General features: G+C 42.9%; 1 protein-coding gene across 1 annotated transcript in view; it reads left to right on the top strand.

Annotated features, from left to right (window-relative positions):
* LOC311243070 (uncharacterized protein) overlaps positions 1-22,725 on the top strand; it is a gene marked incomplete at both ends in the record, with an annotated part of 84,199 nt that extends 61,474 nt beyond the window's left edge. The window contains 6 exons of the mRNA XM_084332141.1: positions 10,756-10,905; positions 13,065-13,160; positions 14,923-15,075; positions 17,865-18,002; positions 18,272-19,225; positions 22,663-22,725. Of these exons, the coding sequence (XP_084188267.1) occupies positions 10,756-10,905; positions 13,065-13,160; positions 14,923-15,075; positions 17,865-18,002; positions 18,272-19,225; positions 22,663-22,725 (1,554 nt within the window). The remainder of the gene's footprint in view (positions 1-10,755; positions 10,906-13,064; positions 13,161-14,922; positions 15,076-17,864; positions 18,003-18,271; positions 19,226-22,662) is intronic.
* Between the last annotated feature and the right edge of the window lie 268 nt (positions 22,726-22,993).

Here is a 22,993-nt window from a genome sequence, read left to right as displayed (position 1 = left end):
GCAATCTCCGCTACGTCACCTGACCGCTCTTGCATTAAACTTTTGAAGGTATTATTTTGACATGACAAGGAAATTAATACCTCACCCCACATCCTTCTTTCAGATGAGTTTCTATTCCTTACTGTAATCAGTGATCATGACACAAGTCCAGTTCACTACCAGCCTGTGACAATCTCTATTGTCATTGAAAGTCATATCATGATCAGCTTCCCCAGATTTGGTGATTCCTTCCTGTAATGTTTGGACTAATCTATGCACTACCCCAAAGCACTTACCAACACCTCAAAAGTGTGTCTATAGAAACTCATCTGAAATGTCTTGTCATGTCAAAATAATACCTTCAAAAGTTGCTGTACTACTTTGCAGATGTTCAGCCAATAGGTCCAAACTACTCAATGTACCTTGTTCTTTATTTTTTATGTAATATGTTTACATTTGAGAGTTTTACAGTTCGAATTTTCTTAACCGTCTATAGCTGGCATTATTGTAATTTCATCCAAGTAAGTTTTAGAGTTGAAAGAGTTTATCAGAATCTCAAAGGCAACATCCAAGTCCCAAACGTTTGTTTCTCGAGGAACAATAGGAGGCAATGGGCATAAATGCCACTCTGCTCTGACTGCTTCCATTGCTTGTAGGCAGTGGTAGAGTTAGTGTTCTCAGTACAGAGTACAAGGCGATATACCAGGAGCCATAAACGCAACACAGAAGCGTTATTATTAACATATACAGAATATGAACTTATACAGAATATGAACTGGTCAATTACACAACTAGAGTGAATAAAGACACAATAATTGATTAATAAAATAACTATTCACCATTAGCTGGACTCAGTTCCGTTTCACTTGAATGAATCGCTTGGGAGTCAGCAGCAGCAGACCATCGATCTTGTATGCTGAGAGTGGGACTGTATCCTTGAGACCTTGTAGGCAGTAGTATACTGCCCTGTCAAGGGCTAACCGCAGTAACTTGAAAAAAGTAAAAATTTAGTTATGAGTGAAATTGACCTTGTCAATAAATGTTTTATCTTGTGACCAAGTTTCAGATGTTAATGTCGCTCAGTTTTGGAGATATCGGGTTTTAAAAACTGCAGTAACTACAAAATCACACTCAAAACCCAGGCAGACCGCAGTAACTTCCAAACAGTTAAAAATGGCTTTAAAGTGTTTTGACTTGCCATCCAAAATGTGTTATAGGTAAATAGATGATAGTACCCAGATTTAACATGTATTAATGAAGTAATCTTTAGGCATACAAAAATATGACATAATTATTTTAATTAACCCCAAAAAAGCAGATATTGCACTCTGCTGCACGATTTCCTTAAATAATTATACAGGTAATGTACAGGCAAAGTGCAGTAACTTCCAATACAATGTTGTTTTCCCTCCAGCTTTCATAACTTAACCTAGCCATTTTGAAAATGAAATTTAATACCTGAATATATTGGAATGATGATGATCCAAATAAAATGGCTAGGTGAAGTTATGAAAGCTGGAGGGAAAACAACATTGCATTTGAAGTTACTGCACTTTGCCTGTACATTACCTGTATAATTATTTAAGGAAATCGTGCAGCAGAGTGCAGTATCTGCTTTTTTGGGGTTAATTAAAATAACTACGTCATATTTTTGTATGCCTAAAGATTACTTCATTAATACATGTTAAATCTGGGTACTATCATCTATCTACCTATAACACATTTTGGATGGCAAGTCAAAAAACTTTAAAGCCATTTTTCTCAGTTTCACTGTTTGGAAGTTACTGCGGTCTGCCTTGACAGGGCAGTATAGTTAGTGTACTGTATAGTGTTCTTAGTACAGAGTACTGTAGTGTTCTAGTTATCATTCTGCAAACATAGCCTGCTCTAAATGACGGATGGTGCCTCTGACATTCTGACTAACTCTTTCAATGAAAACACCATCTTGTTCCATGATACATCATGGAGCAAATACATGCAGCTGCATTTCCATATGTAGGTATGTGCACTATTAACAGTATTGCCAGCTGTATAGCATGTAATGTGGATTGGTATTTTGGTTCCACATTGGCAGGCCCCAATATACAGCACAACGTTTGTGAATTTTACATGTGCCAAGCGGATTGACAATTTTCAGATAATCTATACATTTTATTCTGTACTGTACATAGATACACTGTGTTATCCCAACGGTCACAATAGTTGCCGTCAACATGTTTGCTCATTCTATGACCACACTATACAAATTTGAGTAATTCAGCCAGGATGTAAACGGCTCTGGTCATGTGCACTGCACATATTGAGACCCTTTATTATTTCAATATTTGCTGGAAATACATTGATACATCATTCAGTAACATTTTCAGAGCCTTATAACAAACATTATTACACTATTGTGACCAGAGGGATTAAATGTGTAATATACATTACATTGTATGTACATGTTATAACATGCATGTATTTATTTTCTATATATATTTTCTATATATATATATTTTCAATTTTAACATTGCCATAATGTTGGAGAGGGCAACACAATGTTTTTGTAAGATAAATAGATGTATACTCTTTGAATAGAAATAAATATAAAGAGTTTGAAGTTGTAACACAATGTTTTTGTAAGATAAATAGTTTCGATGAAGAACAAAACCTCCTAAATGCATACAAAAAAAGGGGAAAACTTCATATCTGCACTTTGCAAGGCACTAATACCTGGTCGGTATTGTTAACATATATAGTCCAAAAACAGCGTACGGTGTTTACAGTGTTATTGTACATTGCTAACATACAGATTATATATGTATACTCTTTTATACTCTTTGAATAGAAAAAAATAAAAGAGTTGTTTGAAGTTGATATAATGTGCTTGTGTAGTTATTTTTCTGTTAACTTTTTCACATGGATTTTAAAACTGAACCATAAGTTATAGTAACTGCAAATATTTGAGTTAATTAACTTAAAAATTTGAGTTGATTAACTTAAAAGAAATGAGGCATGGGATGGCCTCAATGTCGTTGAGTTCTGTTAACTTAATCACATGGATTTAAGGTTGAACCTTAAGTCACAGTAACTGAACATATTTGAGTTGCCTCCACTTGAGAACCTTAAGTCACAGTAACTGAACATATTTGAGTTGACACCACTTTAGAACCTTAAGTCACAGTAACTGAACATATTTGAACTGCCTTAACTGAGAACTGTAAGTCACAGTAACTGAACATATTTGAGTTGACACCACTTGAGAACCTTAAGTCACAGTAACTGAACATATTTGAACTGCCTTAACTGAGAACTGTAAGTCACAGTAACTGAACATATTTGAGTTGACACCACTTGAGAACCTTAAGTCACAGTAACTGAATATATTTGCATTGCCTTAACTGAGAACTGTAAGTCACAGTAACTGAACATATTTGAGTTGACACCACTTGAGAACCTTAAGTCACAGTAACTGAACATATTTGAACTGCCTTAACTGAGAACTGTAAGTCACAGTAACTGAACATATTTGACTTGACACCACTTGAGAACCTTAAGTCACAGTAACTGAATATATTTGAATTGCCTTAACTGAGAACTGTAAGTCACAGTAACTGAACATATTTGAGTTGACACAACTTGAGAACCTTAAGTCACAGTAACTGAATATATTTGAATTGCCTTAACTGAGAACTGTAAGTCACAGTAACTGAACATATTTGAGTTAACACCACTTGAGAACCTTAAGTCACAGTAACTGAATATATTTGAATTGCCTTAACTGAGAACTGGAAGTCACAGTAACTGAACATATTTGAGTTGACTCCACTTGAGAACTGTAAGTCAGAGTAACTGACCATATTTGATTTGACTTAACTGAGAACCTTAAGTCACAGTAACAGACCATATTTGAGTTGCCTTAACTGAGAATTGTAAGTCTTAGCCAACTGAAAACATTTGAGTTTATCAACTTAAAAAAATTGAGGCCATACATGGCCTCAATTTTTTTAAGTTCTGGAAACTTATTCGGGTTTACAGTGTACATTTTCAACAAGATTGCTGCTATTTAAACACTTCATGGAAACGGGGTAACGTTAACCTTATGTCGACTGTAGTATTGTATGACCTCGACATAACGTTTAAACGTTAACGTTACTCCGTTTCCATGCAGTAATTATAAAAGTGGCCAGCTAAGCTAACGGAGCTAACGGCTAGCAGTAGCTAACGTTAGCTGAAAGCTGTAACGTTACTAACAACGAATCAGCTGTTGATATTATGCGCCATCAGTAGACAACGTATCATGTATTAAACTAGAGTTAATGGTTTAATGCTTCAGTCACAGTGACGTTGAAAGAGCAGCTGTCACGAACCTCTTTCATTTCTTTATGGAGATCCTCGTTGGCACTGCTCTGTAACACCGCTTGCAAATAGCATTGGTGCATCTTTAGCTTGTCCTTCGTTGTTTACTTCAAACCCGAAGTACCTCCAAACAGCACTTCTGCTGTTTTCTTTATCCACAAGCACAAGTTGCGGAGGCTCTGCATTTGCCATCTTCAGCTTAAATGTTTGTTTACAAACTGAAGACGGCTCTGTGAGGGGGAGGGCTGGACTCGGAGGAGGCAGAGGGGCAAGCGTGCTCTGAACAGAGTGTCAACAACTTGCGCTAGAACACTCGCCAGCTGGTACAGATACTGCAGAAAGTATCTGTATTTTGGGAAATGAGTATCGAAACCATTTTAAATATTCAGTATCGAATATTTAAAATGGTTTCGATATTTTTGACAACACTAGAAAGGACCATAGGCAATGCACTCCACCGCCATGATCTCTGTGCGCGCTCAGCCCGCAAGACTCCACTACTGAAGAAAAGACATGTTGAAGCTTGTTTAAAGTTTGCCAAACAACATTTGGACAAGCCAGTGAACTACTGGTAGCATGTACTCTGGTCAGATGAGACCAAAATTTTGCTTTCTGGCTGTCACACAACACACCATGTTTGGAGGAGAAATGACACTGCACATTTAACACTGCCCGAATAACACTATACCAACAGTGAAGTTTGGAGGTGGAAGTATCATGGTGTGGGGCTGCTTCTCCTCTCGTGGTACTGGCAGACTTCATATCATTGAAGGAACAATGAATGGAGCCATGTACAGAGAGATTATTGAGAGGAACCTGCTGCCATCCACCAGAATGCTGAGGATGACACGTGGGCGGGACCTTCCAGCAGGACAACGATCCAAAGCATACAGCAAAGGAAACTCGCAGTTGATTTCAGAGAAAGAAAATCAACTTGTTGGAATGGCCCAGTCAATCACCTGACTTAAACCCAATTGAACATTTGTGGAAGCATCTGAAGATCCAGATTCACAAGAGGCCCCCCGCAATCTTCAAGATTTAAAGACTATCTGTGTAGAGGAATGGGCCAAAATCACACCTAAATACTGCAGGTGATTAGTTACATCATACAGAAAGCGTCCTTGAAGCTATAGAATAGACTTTTAATTGTCATTGCACAGTATACAACGAAATTTCAGGGGAGCTCCCACAGACCGTAGTACATAATACATACATGAACACATAACACATAACACTGTACATAACAGAATATTTTAAATAATAAAGTGCATAATGGGTGGTAATCAGAGATTATCAAGTGCAGTGGTAAGTGCATGGTGCACGTGAGGGGACAGTCAATGAGTGTTTAACAGTCTAACTCAGACCTGGGCATTGTACGGCCCGCGGGCCGCATCCGGCCCGCGGGATGCTTCTGACCGGCCCGCGAAAGATTACATGATAATAAAAAAAAAAAAAAAAAAAAAAAAAAAAAAAAAAAATTTAATATTTTTTTTTTTTTTTTTTTTACTTTTTTCTTTTCATGTCAACGTTCACACGCACAATATACGCTTAGGAGACATGCTCAGAAGATGTTGGTTCTCTTTGGATCCACCTACATATGTGAACAGACATTCTCATTCTCGTTTACCAAGTCCAGGTACAGATCCTCTCTCACTGATGAACATCTGGCAGCTGTGCTTCGCATCTCCACCTCAGACATGCAACCTGACTTTGATGGACTTGTTAAAGCTCAACAGAGACTGGATTTCTCACACTGAATGAAACAAAAAAGAACTGAAAAACACTCAAATGTGGAAATATAACAAGTGAAATGGGACACTTGATATTTTTTTTTCTTAAATGTTTAATATAGGCATGTAAAGTAAAAAAGGCTACAAAACTGGGACACTTTTCTTTACACAGTTCAGTGACATGTCTTGTTTATTTTTGCTATAAGATGATGTGATGTCTTTAGAAAATCCTTGTTTCAATAGTATATGAAACTCAAAATGCCCTTTGTTATTAATGTTTCACATTTTGTTTATCATTTTGGAAATAAATTCTATTTGAATAAATGATATTTTTGAAAGCTAACCTCACCTTTTAATTGCCAAATAATAACATACACTCTTACCAGGGGTCAAAACAATGCCATTTACTGCTTTTTATATAGAAATAAAATGTATATTATGCATAATTGAGTTTGGAATTTCGGCCCGGCCCTCCAACATATTTTCAGTTGCTCATTCGGCCCCCCGGGAAAAATAATTGCCCACCCCTGGTCTAACTGCTTGGGGGAAAAAGCTGTTCTTAAATCGTGTACTCTTAGCATGTATTGACCGGTATCTCCTCCCTGAGGGAAGGAGCTGAAAGAGGTGATGTGCTGGGTGCGACTGGTCCTTGATGATACATTTGGAGCGGTGGAGGCAGCGGGAGGTGAAGACGGAGGTGATGTTTGGTAGAGGAGTCCCGACGATCCTGCCTGCCGCCTTCACCACCCTCTGTAGAGCCTCTTGCTCTGCCTTTGTGCAGCTGGAGAACCACACAGACACACCGTAGGTCAGCACACTCTCAACCGCACAATGGTAAAAGTTGACAAGGAGATTTCGTGGCAGGCCAGCCTGCTTCAGCTTCCTTAGGTAGTATAGGCGTTGCTGAGCTTTTCCGATCACTGAGGCGGTGTTGGTGCTCCAAGACAGGGTCTCACTCACACTGAGACCCAGGAACTTGAACTCAGTGACCCTCTCCACTACTTCGTTGTTGATGAGCAGAGGGGAGTGGTCAGGCCTTGATCTTCTAAAATCCACTATAATCTCTCTTGTTTTCTTTATATTGAGCGCCAGGTTGTTATTATCACACCAGACTATAAGGTCCTCCACCTCCCTCCTGTAGGCAGACTCATTGTTGTTTGTTATGAGACCCACAACTGTGGTATCGTCTGCGAACTTGATGATGTAATTGGAGGGGTAGGAGGGGGAACAGTCATGTGTGAGCAGGGTGTACAGTAATGGGCTGAGTACGCAACCCTGCGGGGCGCCGGTGCTGAGAGACAGGGTGGACGAGGTGTAGTTGCCCAGTCTGACGGCTTGTGTGCGGTTTGTGAGGAAGTCCAGCACCCAGTTACACAGTGTATTACACAGACCCAGGGTTTGGAGTTTACTGATGAGTTTACGGGGGAGTATGGTGTTGAAGGCAGAGCTATAGTCGACAAAGAGCATTCTTACGTAGGTGTTTTTCTTCTCTAGGTGTTCTAGGGCGGTATGAAGCACAATGGCTATAGCATCTTCAGTTGATCTGTTCTGCCTGTAAGCAAACTGGTATTGGTCAAAGGAGGCCGGAATGATGTCATTACAAACAAAGGCTTCTCCACTAAGTATTGAATTAATTTCAGTTAGTGTGTTCAATACTTGTCATTCCACTTTATTACACATAACTTTATTTATGTATGGACTTTAATGTTTAGATTTGGTCTGGATTCCCTGAGTTAATACCAAAGTCTGGTGAAAATCTCACTTGAATGGCCAAATAGATTTACAGGACAAAATGCTGATGTGTTATTTCCCCCATTGTATAAGGTACATGTACTTTACAGTGAAATGCTTGGTTCTGTATGAGCCCCTGAGAATGTGCTTCATACAGTAAAAAAGTAAGTTACTTGGGTATGTACTTTTAGGTGAATTTTCGGAAAATATGGCTAGGGATTAACAGATTAAATTAGAAGGGTGTTAACGTAATCGTGTGTTTGCAGAAAAAAACTAACAAGCTTTGCCAAACGAAAGGGGACATTGGACCTCATTCACTAACATTCTCGTAATATTCCTCGTAATATTCCTCGTAAATAACCTTGTAAGAAGTTCGTAAGAGGAAACCTTCGATAGTCCTCCCTGGATTCCTGAACGTGTGGAGAGGTGGTTGTAAATTGCCAAAATTATCACTACTGAATGAAGAACGTCACTCATTCTTAAACTAAAATCGCTTTCTCGTACACCTGAATTTGCATACAGAAACGCTTGCTAGCTCCTTTTATAAGGGCACGTGCAAACTGATTCTGAACTGAACAGCTCCTTATACAGGAAGGCTAAACATTGCATCTGGGCTGTGCTGATCCCCGTATTCAACAGGTAGCGCAGAAGCGATTTAGATTAAATTCAAATGTATTGTCATTATACAGCACAAGTTTATTGGCGCGTTGTTGCCAATAAACTATAGATTTATAATTAGGGATGTCCCGATCACGTTTTTTTGCTCCCGATCCGATCCCGATCATGTGATTTTGAGTATCTACCGATACCGATATTTCCCGATCCGATAAATTTTTTTTTTTTTTTTTTTTTTTTATTATTATTCAACAAACATGACCATGTTCACGTCTTAAACTCATACTGAGGCCTTAGTTTTGGTTTTAAATAGCATATCATCATTCATTTATTTATTGTCACACAGAGCAGAAGAATTTTGCCAAAACAAACCAATAGTATTCAGCTGCAGAACGGCAGACCAGCCACACTCTCAGACCCAAACGCATTTCCTTTGATTTAATTATACATCAAATGATTTATGTCAAGGATTGCAATGCCTCGCTTGAATGAAGTTAACTTTTCACCTGGATAACGTCAACATTCAGGGTGAATGTAATGTGAGAAATTGGGATAAATTTTCTTTTTTTATTTGGGTCTGAGAGTGTGTCTGGTCTGCCGTTCTGCAGCTGGATACTATTGGTTTGTTTTGGCAAAATTCTTCTGCTCTGTGTGACAATAAATAAATGAATGATGATATGCAATTTAAAACCAAAACTAAGGCCTCAGTATGAGTTTAAGACGTGAACATGGTCATGTTTGTTGAATAAATATATATTCCAGATTTTTTTTATTTATTTTTTTGCCGATCCCGATCTTCAGAAAATCGGAATCGGATCGGGACATCCCTATTTATAATATATATTATTAAATATATAGCCTACATGAAAGGAATGGGGTGTGCTGAGCAGGGTTTCCGTTAGAATTTTTTTTTGCAGGTCTGAGTGTCCGGTAGATTTCAATCTACCGGACAAATGGGATAAATTCCGGTCAGAGTTTATTGAGCTTAAAAACAATTGATAGGCCTATATAAAGAATGACATCATCAAGGCATTTATAATATTTTAACTTAAAACTAGGCTACTTTTGCGTATACAGTCATTAATATATTCGAAATAAAATAAGTCCCTCGAGACTTCGTGCTGCTGCCGACTTGAGGTGTCGGTGGGCAGTCTGCCCGACATTAAACAGCAGTCTGTTATAATCACATTTTTATGAGCTAACGAATTCCGTTATATTGGACATTTGTATTAATTATATCAAGCGAAGAACTGAGAAATTTGGCAGAGAGAGACGGCAACATTATCGTGGGTTTGCGTGATGACTCCACCTCCCAACGACTTGGTACTGGTCATAATGTCCTGTGAAAATAATTCCCTCTAAGCACAATTTGATTATTTGAATTGTATTAAAATAGTCTAAAATTAAATGGCCTATGCGATGAACGAAACAATCATTACATTTGTTTCATCGTTGCTTCACCAAGCAGCCGGTCTAATAATGACACCGCTGTGTCAGCGCGAGCTGGCTGTTGTTAGATTTACGTGAAGCATGGAGCTGCAGACCGACAGAGCAGCAGTGTTTTTAGGTCCGGTCCGGTCTGGGCTCAGCAGCGCCGCCCACCCAACAGCTGAATTGCCAATGGCTGGATTGGAGTACTGCATTCTGTGGGGCTGCAGATGGATGCTTCTCACAAATCTAGGAGCAGCAAGCTCGCGCTGACACAGCGGTGTCATTATTAGACCGGCTGCTTGGTGAAGCAACGATGAAACAAATGTAATGATTGTTTCGTTCATCGCATAGGCTATTTAATTTTAGTCTATTTTAATACAATTCAAATAATCTAATTGTGTTTAGAGGGAATTATTTTCACCGGACATTATGACCGGAGAGATTAAATATGTCGGACTTCAACAGATTTTGCCGGTCAAATACCGGTAATTACCGGCTAACGGAAACGCTGGTGCTGAGAGCAGAATGTAGATGTGTCCATTCTATTCCCCTTTAGTTATCTGCGCGATTTAGTTTAGTTCTTATTTATTCACTGTCATTTACCTTGTTTGTAGGGCTTTTATTTATTTAATTTTTATTCTCAAAGACGCTAATAGTGACCGGTTATCAAACCGTAGCCTGGTCTCCAACAGTAACCAGGGCATGTTGTCTGCACATGTAAATAAAGGTCAGGCGATGGTAATGGGAAGATTCTTAGCATTGGGGAATACAGATACCATTGTTCAGCCTGGTATCGGCCCGATATCTGATACCGGTATTGCAACCATAATTACCAGACAAATGTTTCTCTAGGTCACTTGTTTTACCTTCTTCTCGCCCCTCATCATCCTCACCTCCTCTCCCCTTCCTCCCTTCTCAACCATACCCCCAGGGCTCCAGCCCAGAGAGGAGAGACTCCTTCAGGAGCAGAAGGAGAGACCGCTCCGATCCAGGGAGGGGAGACTCCTTCAGGCGCAGGAGAAGAACCAGCTCCTCTGGATCCTCTACTTGCTCCCACAGGAGAGAAGAGAATGCCAGAAGGGTACTGTAGATGATAAGTGTGGCGGAGAAAGAGGGGGATAGCTTTAGAAATGAGATGAGGAGGCGGTTAGGTGGCCGAGCGGAGATTGCGTTCGTCACCAGCCCCGGAGCTGTGAGCTGGATTCGCCTGTTCGAATCCAGCTCACAGCTCCGGGGTTGTCACCAGCTTGGCTGGCCGTCTGCACTAATACAATTGGCTGTATTAGAGGGTGGGAGAAGCTGGCGGGGTGGGTCCGGGTCGTTGTAAACAGCGACTCCTACAGTTCGGTCGGGGCGCCTGCTAAGCGCGGATAGGACTCGAGGGGGATAGTGTGGTCCTCCCACACGCTACGCCCTCTCGATGAGAATCCGCGCTGCCAGGTGAAAAGAAGCGGTGATTGGCTGGACGTGTGTCGGAGGAAGCACGTGGTAGCCTCCACTCTCCCAGATGATCTGACTGTGGGGGGTAAGTGCGCAGCGACCAGGAAGGGACTGGGAATTGGCATACGACTAACATTGGGATGGGAGAAAATCTGAGGAAAATGGAGGGGGAAAAAGACAAAAAAAAAAAAAAAAAAAAAAAAAAGAGATGAGGAGAATATGGAGGAGCGTGATGGCTTGCAGGTTAGAGAAAGAGGGGTCCCTCTGTACATCTACAAGTGACACTGATCACATAGCATCACGACAGCAGATGATAAAGACACTGATCACATGGCATCACTACAGCAGATGATAAAGACACTGATCACATGGCATCACTACAGCAGATGATAAAGACACTGATCACATGGCATCACTACAGCAGATGATAAAGACACTGATCACATAGCATCACGACAGCAGATGATAAAGACACTGATCACATGGCATCACTACAGCAGATGATAAAGACACTGATCACATGGCATCACTACAGCAGATGATAAAGACACTGATCGCATAGCATCACTACAGCAGATGATAAAGCAGTTCCAGGGTAATGCATTTACTGAATCCTTTTTTCAATAGACCCTGAGTCATCAACCTTTATTTATTCTCGAAATTACAATTGAGGTCACCCTCATTTTCAATGTAGTCGAGACTTTACAGACACTTCAATGCACACATTTTTACAATATAACAATAATAAATATTAACTATCTACATACTACTCTCAGTCCAGAGTGCACCACAGCAACTAGTATTAAAAAAAAATGAACATAGGCATAAAATCAGCACACAAAGACGGCTGGGTGGCGCAGCGGAGATTGCGCTCGTCACCAATGCTAGAGACTCCGGTCTCGAATCCGGGTGTCAGCATTGCCTCCGGCTTGGGCCAGCCGTCATACTAACTCATTGGCAGAGTTAGCGGGTGGAAGTCGATGGGTGGTAATCTGGACGTTGTGGACAGCGACTCCTACAGGTCGGTTGGGGGACGCCTGCACAGCAGAGACAAGAAATGGCAAGGGTAGTGTGAGCCTCCCACACGTTACACCTCGCCAATGAGAGTCCGCACTGGCAGGGGAAAAGATGTGACAGGCTGCCTCCTTGTGTACCGGAGGGGACACGTGATGCAAGGCTTCTATCCTCCCTACAGCCGACCAGTGGGAGGCATATGCGAGCAACGTTCAAGACAGGGGAGGGGAGAATTGGAAACACGAAATTGGGATGGGAGAAAAATAGAAAATAAGGAGAAAAAGTGGATAAAAAAAGAATCGGCACACAAATTGACAAAATAAATAATTGCATAAACTTCAGACATAAGAATAGGTATAAAAGTAGTGCAATGTAGACGTGCAGATTTAAGAATAGGCATAAAATAAGTACAAAAGTACAGTGTTGCTCGAAGGCATGTGAATCCCCCCGGAAACAGTCAGTCCCCCGAACAGCTCACACATCAATCCCTACCACATCCCCATCCAAGATACACCCCCCGATAAAGCACGCCATGACTGAAGGAAAACACAAACAGCCCGCGCGCCACTCACACCGCCATGCACGGCGATGGGAATGTCAACCCCACGGGCCGCTCCATCTACCCCGGTGCCCCCGCCACCACAAGGAAAACCAGCGAACACCACGCCCCCACCCCCAAACTCCACAGAGGAATGACAGTCACAAGATCATTTCAAAGTATGTCCTCACCTATTCTACCTTGCCTCTCCTTACACCTTTTCATCTCCTCCACCTCTCCCTTTCCAGAGATCCAGTTCCAGAGGCCGCCATGGCGAGCGATCCCATAGCCCAGGCAGGAGCAGACACGAGGAGAGCCCACCAGCCAGGAGGAGGAGAAGAGAGGTAGACGACACGTGTGGAGGAGAAAGAGGGGATGGCTTTTAGGAATGAGATGAGAAGGAGAGAACGGAGAAGCAGAGTGGTCTGGAGGTTAAAGAAAGAGGGCTCTCTGTACTTATACGGAGTGACACTGATCACATAGCGAACAGGGTTTCTGTCAGCTGGTATGTACTGGCCAATGGCCATTTAGAATTTCAATTGGCTGGCAAATATAAAAATTAAAATAAAGGAAAATAATATTTTTCAAAATATATATAAGTAGAGGCAGTAATGTTACCTGTGAAGAAAATGGAACTTTCAGTGAAGCGATAAGTATGAATTACACAGGATGAGCTACACTATGCTCAGGTACGGTAATGTTGGCAGTATTAACGTGAGATTGTCCGAAGCCAAGGAGTCGTCTGCCAACAAAGTTACACCAGAGAACTAAAGTATTCACAACGTGGATCACCATTCAATGTTATTGTACTGAATACTTCCCCTAACCATGTTTTCATGTATTTCTTTACGACCGCACGTGTATTACATGGTATGGCCCTTACGTTTTACATTTGGCCGGTAAATTAGAATCTTACATTGGCCGGCCAAAAGAATGACTAGCAGAAACCCGTATACCCATAGCAACTCAAGACTCATGTCTAGCTATCTTAACCTCATCTGGGGTTGGGTACCGAACTTGGTACTTTTACCTGGGTACCGACCGAATTACATCAGTACTACCGAGTACCGATTCATGCTAGATCAATCGGTACCACATTTCGGTACCTTTACATAGTATAAGAGTGTAATATGCTAGACAAGAGGGAGCCTTTTCCACAAATATATATATTACTGTCCCATCTCTTGGGTCTTTGGAAAGACCAGACGAGGTCAGAGGAGTTCGAAGTGACTTTAAATGAGGTTGCCTTTCATGTTTAAATAAAGGTTTGACATGAGATTGTATTTACTGTGAATGGTCAGATATTTACAAACACAATGTATACTAAATGTTGAAATTGAGTGTTTTGTACTTATTTTACAACTGAAATTTAATGTTTTGTTATTACAGAGAGAGTTAAGTACCGAAAAAAAGATACCGTTTGGTACCGAATTCCAGGAACTGGTACTGGTAACGGTATCTGTTCAAATGTGAACAGTACCTGACCCTAACCTCATCCCCAGGCAACTGTATGCTATGCGAACATTGAGCCCTACACAAGAGAATAAGCTAGCTAGCTAATGGTACAGATAATGCTAACAATGTCTATGGACCTCAAGGGCACTATTGCCTTTGGTTCAGGCAACACTGAACTTACCTACAACCGGAGAAAGAACCAATGAGGAAAGCAGCACCAGACCCTGAATCACTAAATTATTTTAAAGCAGGGATTACTTTAGTAAGGAAGTTTGGAGATTCAGGGTGTGGGTCCAGGCAATCCTTCCCTGTCCCCACCAACCATTTTACCTGACCTCTCCTTACCTTATCATCGCGATGAGGTGACAGTGGCTCAGGAGGTAGAGCAGTCGTCTGGTAATCCGGAGGTTCCCGGTTCGATTCTCGCTCTTCCCGGGCAGTGGGTCGAAGTGTCCTTGAGCAAGACACTTAACCCCTAATTGCTCCCGATGTGCAGGTTGGCACCTTGCATGGTTGCCTCTGCCATCGGTGTGTGAATGTGTAAAATGTGAGGAACAATTTGTAAAGAGCTTTGGATAAAAGCTGTTATATAAATACACCATTGGCATTTACCATTACCTCTCTTTCCTCCCCTCTCAATCCCACCTCCAGGACTCGGGTTCCAGAGGCCATCAAGGTGAGCGCTCCAGCCCAGGGAGGAGAGACTCCTCCAGGCGCAGAAGGAGAGCCGGCTCCTCTGGATCCTCTCCTAGCCCACATAGGAGCAGGCACGACGAGAGCCCCACAGCTAGGAGGAGAGGAGAGGTAAACGATAGGTGGAAAAAAGAGAGGGGGATGGCTGGAAATGGCATGGAAATGGCATGGAAATGGAGGAGCTGGCCTGGCAGTTCTGTAGCGGGAAGGTCATGGGTTTGATTCCCTCCACAGCCAATGTGTACATTCCTGTCGAAAGTGTCCTTCATGGGCGTTATAATCAGCTGACCCTGTGGCGCCAAAAGTCCTAAACTCTCTTCAATACATTTCGAAACCAAATAATGCATAAACACCAGATTACACGCTGAACAGCCACTCCCTCTCTATCCATTTGGCTCACTTGGTATTGGGACATGATCACAATCATGGACATTTCGTGGAACGGTACACAACTCTGCTGATTGCATTCACAATATGTCTTGCATTGTCTGTTGTAACAGGCATTGTGCCTCTCCAATTTCCATTCTGACACGGTCTCCTTCAGCTCCTCTGCTTTTCTGCTGTTCATAAATGTTTGCATAATGTGACTTTAATTTTCCACTCCGGGGTGATGAAGTGGGCAGTCACTGTTAAATAGCTCTCTGTAACCGTAGATGTCCACCCATCTGTAGTGAGAGCGATATCTGAAGCCGCCCTTGGATGAGTTGTGGACAACTGCAGCTTGTGTTTGTTTATAAAGGCCTGGTATGACTTGCTGGCTGAAATGCGGATGAGGGAGCTTTGTAGTTCAATCACTTTCAACATATCTTTAAAACCGCCATTTTCTACAATCGAGTAGGGTCGGAGATCCATTGCGATAAAAACACCTACTTTATGGCATTTGTTATTCTTTATTTCTGGTCTGAATTAGCAGAATCACCTATTGTGCTGTGGGTTTTTGTCTTTGTTGCCATATTATTCGAAGATACTCAGAGTTATCCTTAGTAATCTTACATAACTTTTTATTAAAAAAAGGGCGGCTACGTGGCGTAGTGGGCAAGGCGCTCACCACGAATGCGGAGACGCTGGGCTCGCGCTCCACATTGCTTTCAGTTTAGCTGGTCGTTCATACTAATACACATTGGCCGTATTAGGGGGTGGGAAACTGATGGGTGGGGATCTGGCGTTGTGGACAGCGACTCCTACAGGTCGGTTGGTGCGCCTGCGCAGTAGAATCAGGAAGTGTCTGGCGCAGCGCAGGGCTCTACAGTGCGACCATATTGCTCGCATATGCCCCTAAAAATATGTGCGTGCGAACATGCAAAATCAAGTACTCGCACGACGTGCAAGAGGGGCCAGCGAGTGCAGAGTACAGCCTCTCATTCGTCCTTTTTTTTCTCCGCTGCGAGAATCGTTAAAAACTACAAGTCCCACAGTTCACAGCCGCATAAACGTTCCAATCACAGTAGTTTCCTGTGGTCACGCGACTGGAAACCGAAAGTAATGATCAGCGGCTGCGTCACTGTCTGAGTCAAACAATAATACAGCCATGTCGAAGCCCATTCATTTTTATTTTGCGCGAAAGATACCGGAGAATGAGAAGTCAGGCGAGGCAGCTCATGTTGCAGAGGTGATGGTTAACGTTAACCAAGATACTGACGCTAGCCAGCATGCTAGCGAAGTTGGCCAAGCTAGCGAGGCTACACCCACTGTAGCACCCAATGTAGCCACTGTAGCTAGCGAAGCTACACCCACTGGAGCCGGAGGGAAGACATACAAATTTAACGTGAATTGGCTAAACATTTCCCCATGGCTAGAGTTCGAAAACAATGTCATGTTTTGTAAATATTGCAAAGTAGGATCGATGCATTGCGATGCATTGTTACACCCCTACAACTGGCCCACTGTGTATGTGTGTACAGCTAACTTGGCTAGCGTTATCAACCGCAGAGGTGGGCAATGGGTCCAGCTGTAGCGCCGGACGGCCAGAGTGCAAGCGGTGTGGCAATAGGGTCTAGCTGCATCGCCGGACGGCCAGAGTGCAACGGTGTGACGTCGTAATTGGCAGAATCGACTGTCAATCAATGGTCTACCTGACACGCAAACTACTGTACTGGAGGTGTACAGTATTTCAATAGGCAACCCTGAAAGGATTATTTTTCTAAAAGAGCAACACTAGCTCCCCCCTCTACTGATGGCCCTGGTTGTAAAGCCAGTGTCTCCTTTTTGTTCAATATCACTGCCTTTCTTATTAGGCCTAGTTGTTGGCTACAACTTTGCCATAGTAGGCATTAATCACTTAATTAATAGTTCAAATGTCTGTCCCATTCCCGTTTGCACACGCAGATGATACACACACACGCACACAGTGGGCCAGTGACTTTGGTGGTATGTGCTATTGCACAGATGTGTCCCGTTTGCACATGCACGCACAGTACAAATATACATTTATTTTTGAAAAAAAAAAAAACTCTGTTACTTGACATATTTTCACTGTGCTCCTAAATATTTTTGGGTGCTCCTAAATTTCTTTGTGTGCTCCTAAATTTTTTCATTTAGGAGCACCTGTGCCCCTAGTGAAAAAGGTTAGCGTAGAGCCCTGCAGCGTGAGCCTCCCACGCGTTACTCCTCGCCACTGAGAGATCGAGCTGCGCAGGTGAAAAGATGCGACTGCTGTTACCTCAAGTACCGGAGGGGACTTGTGCTATGTATGACTTAGTCCACATTGCAGCCGGCTTGTGGGAGGCAAGAAACAGCGTTCGTGACAGGGGAGGGTTGAATTGGATGATACGAAATTGGGATGGGAGAAAATATAGAAAATGGGAGAAAAAGTGGATAAAAAAAAACGTTTTATTAAAAAAATTATCAGATTCTCATCCTCAACTCCTCACTCTTTCCTCCCCTTTCAACCCCACCCCCAGGGCTCCGGTTCCAGAGGCCGCCACGGTGAGCACTCCAGGGGCAGAAGGAGAGCCAGCTCCAGCCCAGAGAGGAGAGACTCCATCAGGGGCGACAAGAGCCCCACAGCTAGTAGGAGCAGAGAGGAGAACACCAGAGAGGTAACTTACAAGTCATCTTTCTGTCATCTTCTGCAAGTTACCAAAGATGTTTCAAAATAACTGGAGAAACGCACCGTGGCTCCCTCCTCCCTCTCAACATGAGCTGAACTGTTTAGGCCCCAGGGGAGGGGCAGAGCGCACTGCTATGAGGGGAAAATGTTCATGTTCCCGCCACTAAACAAGACATTTTATCTTCCACTATTCTTCCCTCTTACCAATGTTAATTGATTGATACAAAAAATCTGAATAAAAATATCTTCTCTCCCCAGGTTACAGGCGTTGCAACAGATGATTTCAAAGAGGACAAACTCGACCTCCCCTCTGACATGGATGATTTAAACTGGGAAGAGTTGGTCACTGTAGATGAGGTTGGGGATGAGGGTGACAAGTCCTCCCGCCTTCCTGAGGCCCGTAATTGCGCCAAGCACCTCCTGACAAATGCAGGGGCCACGGAGGTAATAACTGGGCTTGAGGGAGGTGCCCAGAGAGACTCTGCTTCACAGGGGACAGGCGTCCAGAGCGGTGCTTCTCCTTCACTTGAGCCTGGCGCTGCAGAAGACGACCTCAAAATAGATGTAAAAAAACCTACAGAATACGGTGATGAAAAACCTGAATGTGACGAGGCTCAAGAGGAAAATGATGAAATCCTTAATTCAGGGGATGACCAAGAGGGCACAACAATCAAAGAGGACCACCTTGTGGACCAGGAAACTACAGAGTCAGAGAGACGAATGGAAACACCAGCCAAACAACTACAGGTGCCAGAGAAAGACGGAGTAAAGGGAACAAACCAAGCCCAGAGAGACTCACCTCCTCAAGGGAAGGAATCCCAGGGTGGTGCCTCTCCTTCACTTGAGCCTGGTGCTACAGAAGACAACCTCAAGACAGACGCCAAGTCACAACAAGAGAAGAGCACCAAAGCTGCCCGTAAAACTCCTGCTAAAAAGTCGAAGTCAGTACGGTCCATCACCCGGAAACGTCCAACCCGCTCATCTGCTACTGTTGCATCAACTGATACAACCTCTGAAACAACAGTCAACGAGGAAGTAACGGATGACACTGCCACATCTCAACTAATGGAAGAAGTTGTTACTGAGCAGGTGTCTGAAGCAGCACTAATCACAGAGGGTGTAGTGGCAACGTCTGACCACAAGGTGTCAGCAGAAGTTTCCAAAGTGAAAACTGCCAAGGCAGAAATGGAAGCATCAGTCACACAACCACAAGTACCAGAGAAAGAGGGTGTAGAGCAGGGATCGGCAATAGGCGGCCCGCGGGCCGACATTGGCCCGCCAGCAATAATTTCTGGCCCGTCAGGTTATTTTGAGAATATGATATTTATTTTACGCGCAGGAAATATTCACTCGGGACGCCAGGGTGTCTTTTATTGTGAAGCTGTATCTATCTACCGGTAGTCATCAATAGCACTATAGCCAATTGAAATGCTAGAAATGGTCACGTGGACTGGGAGAACCAATGGAATAGTCCCTAACGAACTTTCACTTCCGCGTTCGAGATGGAGCGAGTAACAAATGTGTTAAAAAACAAAACAAACATCTTTGGATAGGGAAATGCAACAGGGAAATATAACGCTTCTTTTAATAAACAGGAGCCATACTTAAAATACGGGTTTATTGCAACAGGTCGGTGATTCTTGCGTGCCGAGCCGACGTCCTCTCTGCATAATATGTGGCGACAACAACAACGAGGAAATGGTTGTTATTACAACTGTGTTAAAGTTGGCAGATAAAGTAGCTGCATTCAACGCCAATCTGGAATTGGAGGGCGGCGAGTGGATATGTGACATGTTTCAAACATTAGCAGGGATTTTGGAGGACTGAACAACAAACAAGGTATGGTGAGTCGTGTTTTCATGCATTCTGTCTTCTGATCTGTTCATCACCCGCCGCGGTGATCTGCAACAGCTGATCTGCTGTTCATGAATGAATGAATGAAAACTTTATTTAACAGATTGCAGAATGGGTACAATACAGTACGGCGCAATACACACAATTGTTAAGGGGATCTGCAACAGCTGAGAGCTGTTCATGAATGAATGGATGAGTGAGAACTTTGTTTGGCGGATTGCAGAGTGGGTGCAGTGCAGTGCGGCGCAGTGCACACGGTTGTTGGGGGGATGCAGACCAGAGAAAAACGTTTGTCTTTTTTCAATATCAGTATATTAAATTAGCCATTGTTTTTGATCCTGGCCCGCGAAGCAACGGCTTGGGGAAAATCTGGCCCGTGGGCAAATCTAATTGGCGACCCCTGGTGTAGAGGGAACAAACCAAGCCCAGAGAGACTCACCTCTTCAAGGGAAGGACGGCCAGAGTGGTGCCTCTCCCTCACTTGATCCTGGTGCTACAGAAGATGACCGTAAAACAGACCCCAAGACGCAAGGAAAGAAGAGGACGAAAGCTGCCCGTAAAACTCCTGCTAAAAAGTCACAGCCGGTACTATCTACCACCCAGAGACGCACTACCCGCTATTCTGCTACTGTCAATGAAAAACTTGAAGAGGGTCAGGAGGAAAATGACGAGATCCTTGATTAATTGGATGACCAAGAGGGGACTGCAACCAAAGAGGGCCACCTTGTGGACCAAGATGGCAGCTCTGAAGAACAACTTGCTGAATCCCAGGAACTAAAGCATAACTACAAAAGATGGAACAGCTAAAAAGATGAGAAACCATCAAAGAAGAGTGACACTCCTGTTAAAGATTCTGAGACTGGAAAAGGGGAAACATCAAGGAAAGTGGCAAACGGGTAAAGAATACAACAAAATAGCAACGAGGAGCAGAACCATTATAGACGTACTTACTAAATAATAATAAATTACATTTATATAGTGCTTTTCTAGAACTGTCGTAGAACTAAAGAGGAAGAGGAGAATATCGGTAGATTATTTGGAGGATTGACCATTGATGATGATTTTACTTCTATGAAAGAGAGAAATTGTGGAAGAGCCACCAGTGGAAGAGGATACAGCTGCTTTAAAAGAGCCACCAGAGGAAGAGGATACAGCTGCTTTAAAATAGCCACCAGAGGAAGAGGATACAGCTGCTGTAAAAGAGCCACCAGAGGAAGAGGATACAGCTGCTGTAAAATAGCCACCAGAGGAAGAGGATACAGCTGCTGTAAAAGAGCCACCAGAGGAAGAGGATACAGCTGCTGTAAAAGAGCCACCAGATGAAGACGATACAGCTGCTGTAAAAGAGCCACCAGAGGAAGAGGATACAGCTGCTGTAAAAGAGCCACCAGAGGAAGAGGATACAGCTGCTGTAAAAGAGCCACCAGAGAAAGAGGATACAGCTGCTATAAAATAGCCACCAGAGGAAGAGGATACAGCTGCTTTAAAAGAGCCACCAGAGAAAGAGGATACAGCTGCTGTAAAAGAGCCACCAGATGAAGACGATACAGCTGCTGTAAAAGAGCCACCAGAGGAAGAGGATACAGCTGCTGTAAAAGAGCCACCAGAGGAAGAGGATACAGCTGCTGTAAAATAGCCACCAGAGGAAGAGGATACAGCTGCTGTAAAAGAGCCACCAGATGAAGACGATACAGCTGCTGTAAAATAGCCACCAGAGGAAGAGGATACAGCTGCTGTAAAAGAGCCACCAGATGAAGACGATACAGCTGCTGTAAAAGAGCCACCAGAGATTCTGAGTCGGGAAGGAAAGAAACACCTCGGAGGATGGAATGGCTGAAAGAAATAACTAACAAGAGCAGAACCAGGACACAAGCGTCCAAGGAAGTGGAGAATTCATATCACATTTTGGATTCTGTGGATGAGCCAACTGTTTATTATCTGCCTGAAGTAGGGTCTGAGAGGAATGGAAAAACAGAACATCTAAGAAAGACGATGCAACTTTTTAAAGAGGACAAACCATCAAAGAACAGCGACACACATCTGAACCACAACAAGGAGGGATGGACAGTTGGAGGGAGATCTTCTGATTGAGATTGTAGTGGAGGAGGAGGGAGGGGCATGACCGAGCGTCACAGCCATTCCCACCCAGCCAGGAGGACGAATCAGACGATGCCTTCAAACCTGAGGTCAGGAAGTGCTTTTGTTATCATCCATGTTCTCACTGGTTTAGTTTCTGTTATCATGCATGTTCTCACTGGTTTAGTTTCTGTTTTTCTGTTATCATCCATGTTCTCACTGGTTTAGTTTCTGTTATCATCCATGTTCTCACTGGTTTAGTTTCTGTTATCATCCATGTTCTCACTGGTTTAGTTTCTGTTATCATCCATGTTCTCACTGGTTTAGTTTCTGTTATCATCCATGTTCTCACTGGTTTAGTTTCTGTTATCATCCATGTTCTCACTGGTTTAGTTTCTGTTATCATCCATGTTCTCACTAGTTTAGTTTGTTATCATCCATGTTCTCACTGGTTTAGTTGCCTGTTTGCCTTTATCTCCATTATCTTACTTTTCTTACTATCCTTCAGACACAATTTATTACATTTTGGGATGTAGAGGCGCCCTTAATTTAAAGCCCTACACACACGCATGCACGTATGCACACTTTTCAATAGCCTATACAGATTTAAATTCAGATTTAATAGCTAACAGTAAGGAGATTTTCTCTGCTAATTGATTAGTTAATTCAAATAAACATGAAACACAAACATCCCTGACGCTCTTCTCTTCTCCTTTCAGAAATATTACCAGAAGCTTCAAGAACAAACGGGAAGTTCCTGTCTAGGCGTCGCCTCCAAATGACCACTGACTCCGCCCACTTACAGTATTGCTCTGATGTGTTAAAATGAGTATTAAGCCCTTTTCAGACATGCACTCGGGACAATGCCCTGAGAACCTGGTGCAGGCGGTGCCTGGAGTTGTATTTTCAGACGCGCTCGGACACATGGAAATACTGCGCTTGGTTTAGGCGAGGGAATGAAATTGAAGAAAATTAAGATAACGCCGATGTACATTTTATCCACAACCCATGCATTTTCATTTTACAATCAGTGGAAATGGCATCTGGGCA

Source organism: Notolepis coatsorum, assembly GCF_963971535.1.
Source record: "Notolepis coatsorum genome assembly, chromosome: 1".
NCBI lineage: Eukaryota > Metazoa > Chordata > Actinopteri > Aulopiformes > Paralepididae > Notolepis > Notolepis coatsorum.
This window is presented reverse-complemented; position numbering and strand designations above follow the sequence as displayed.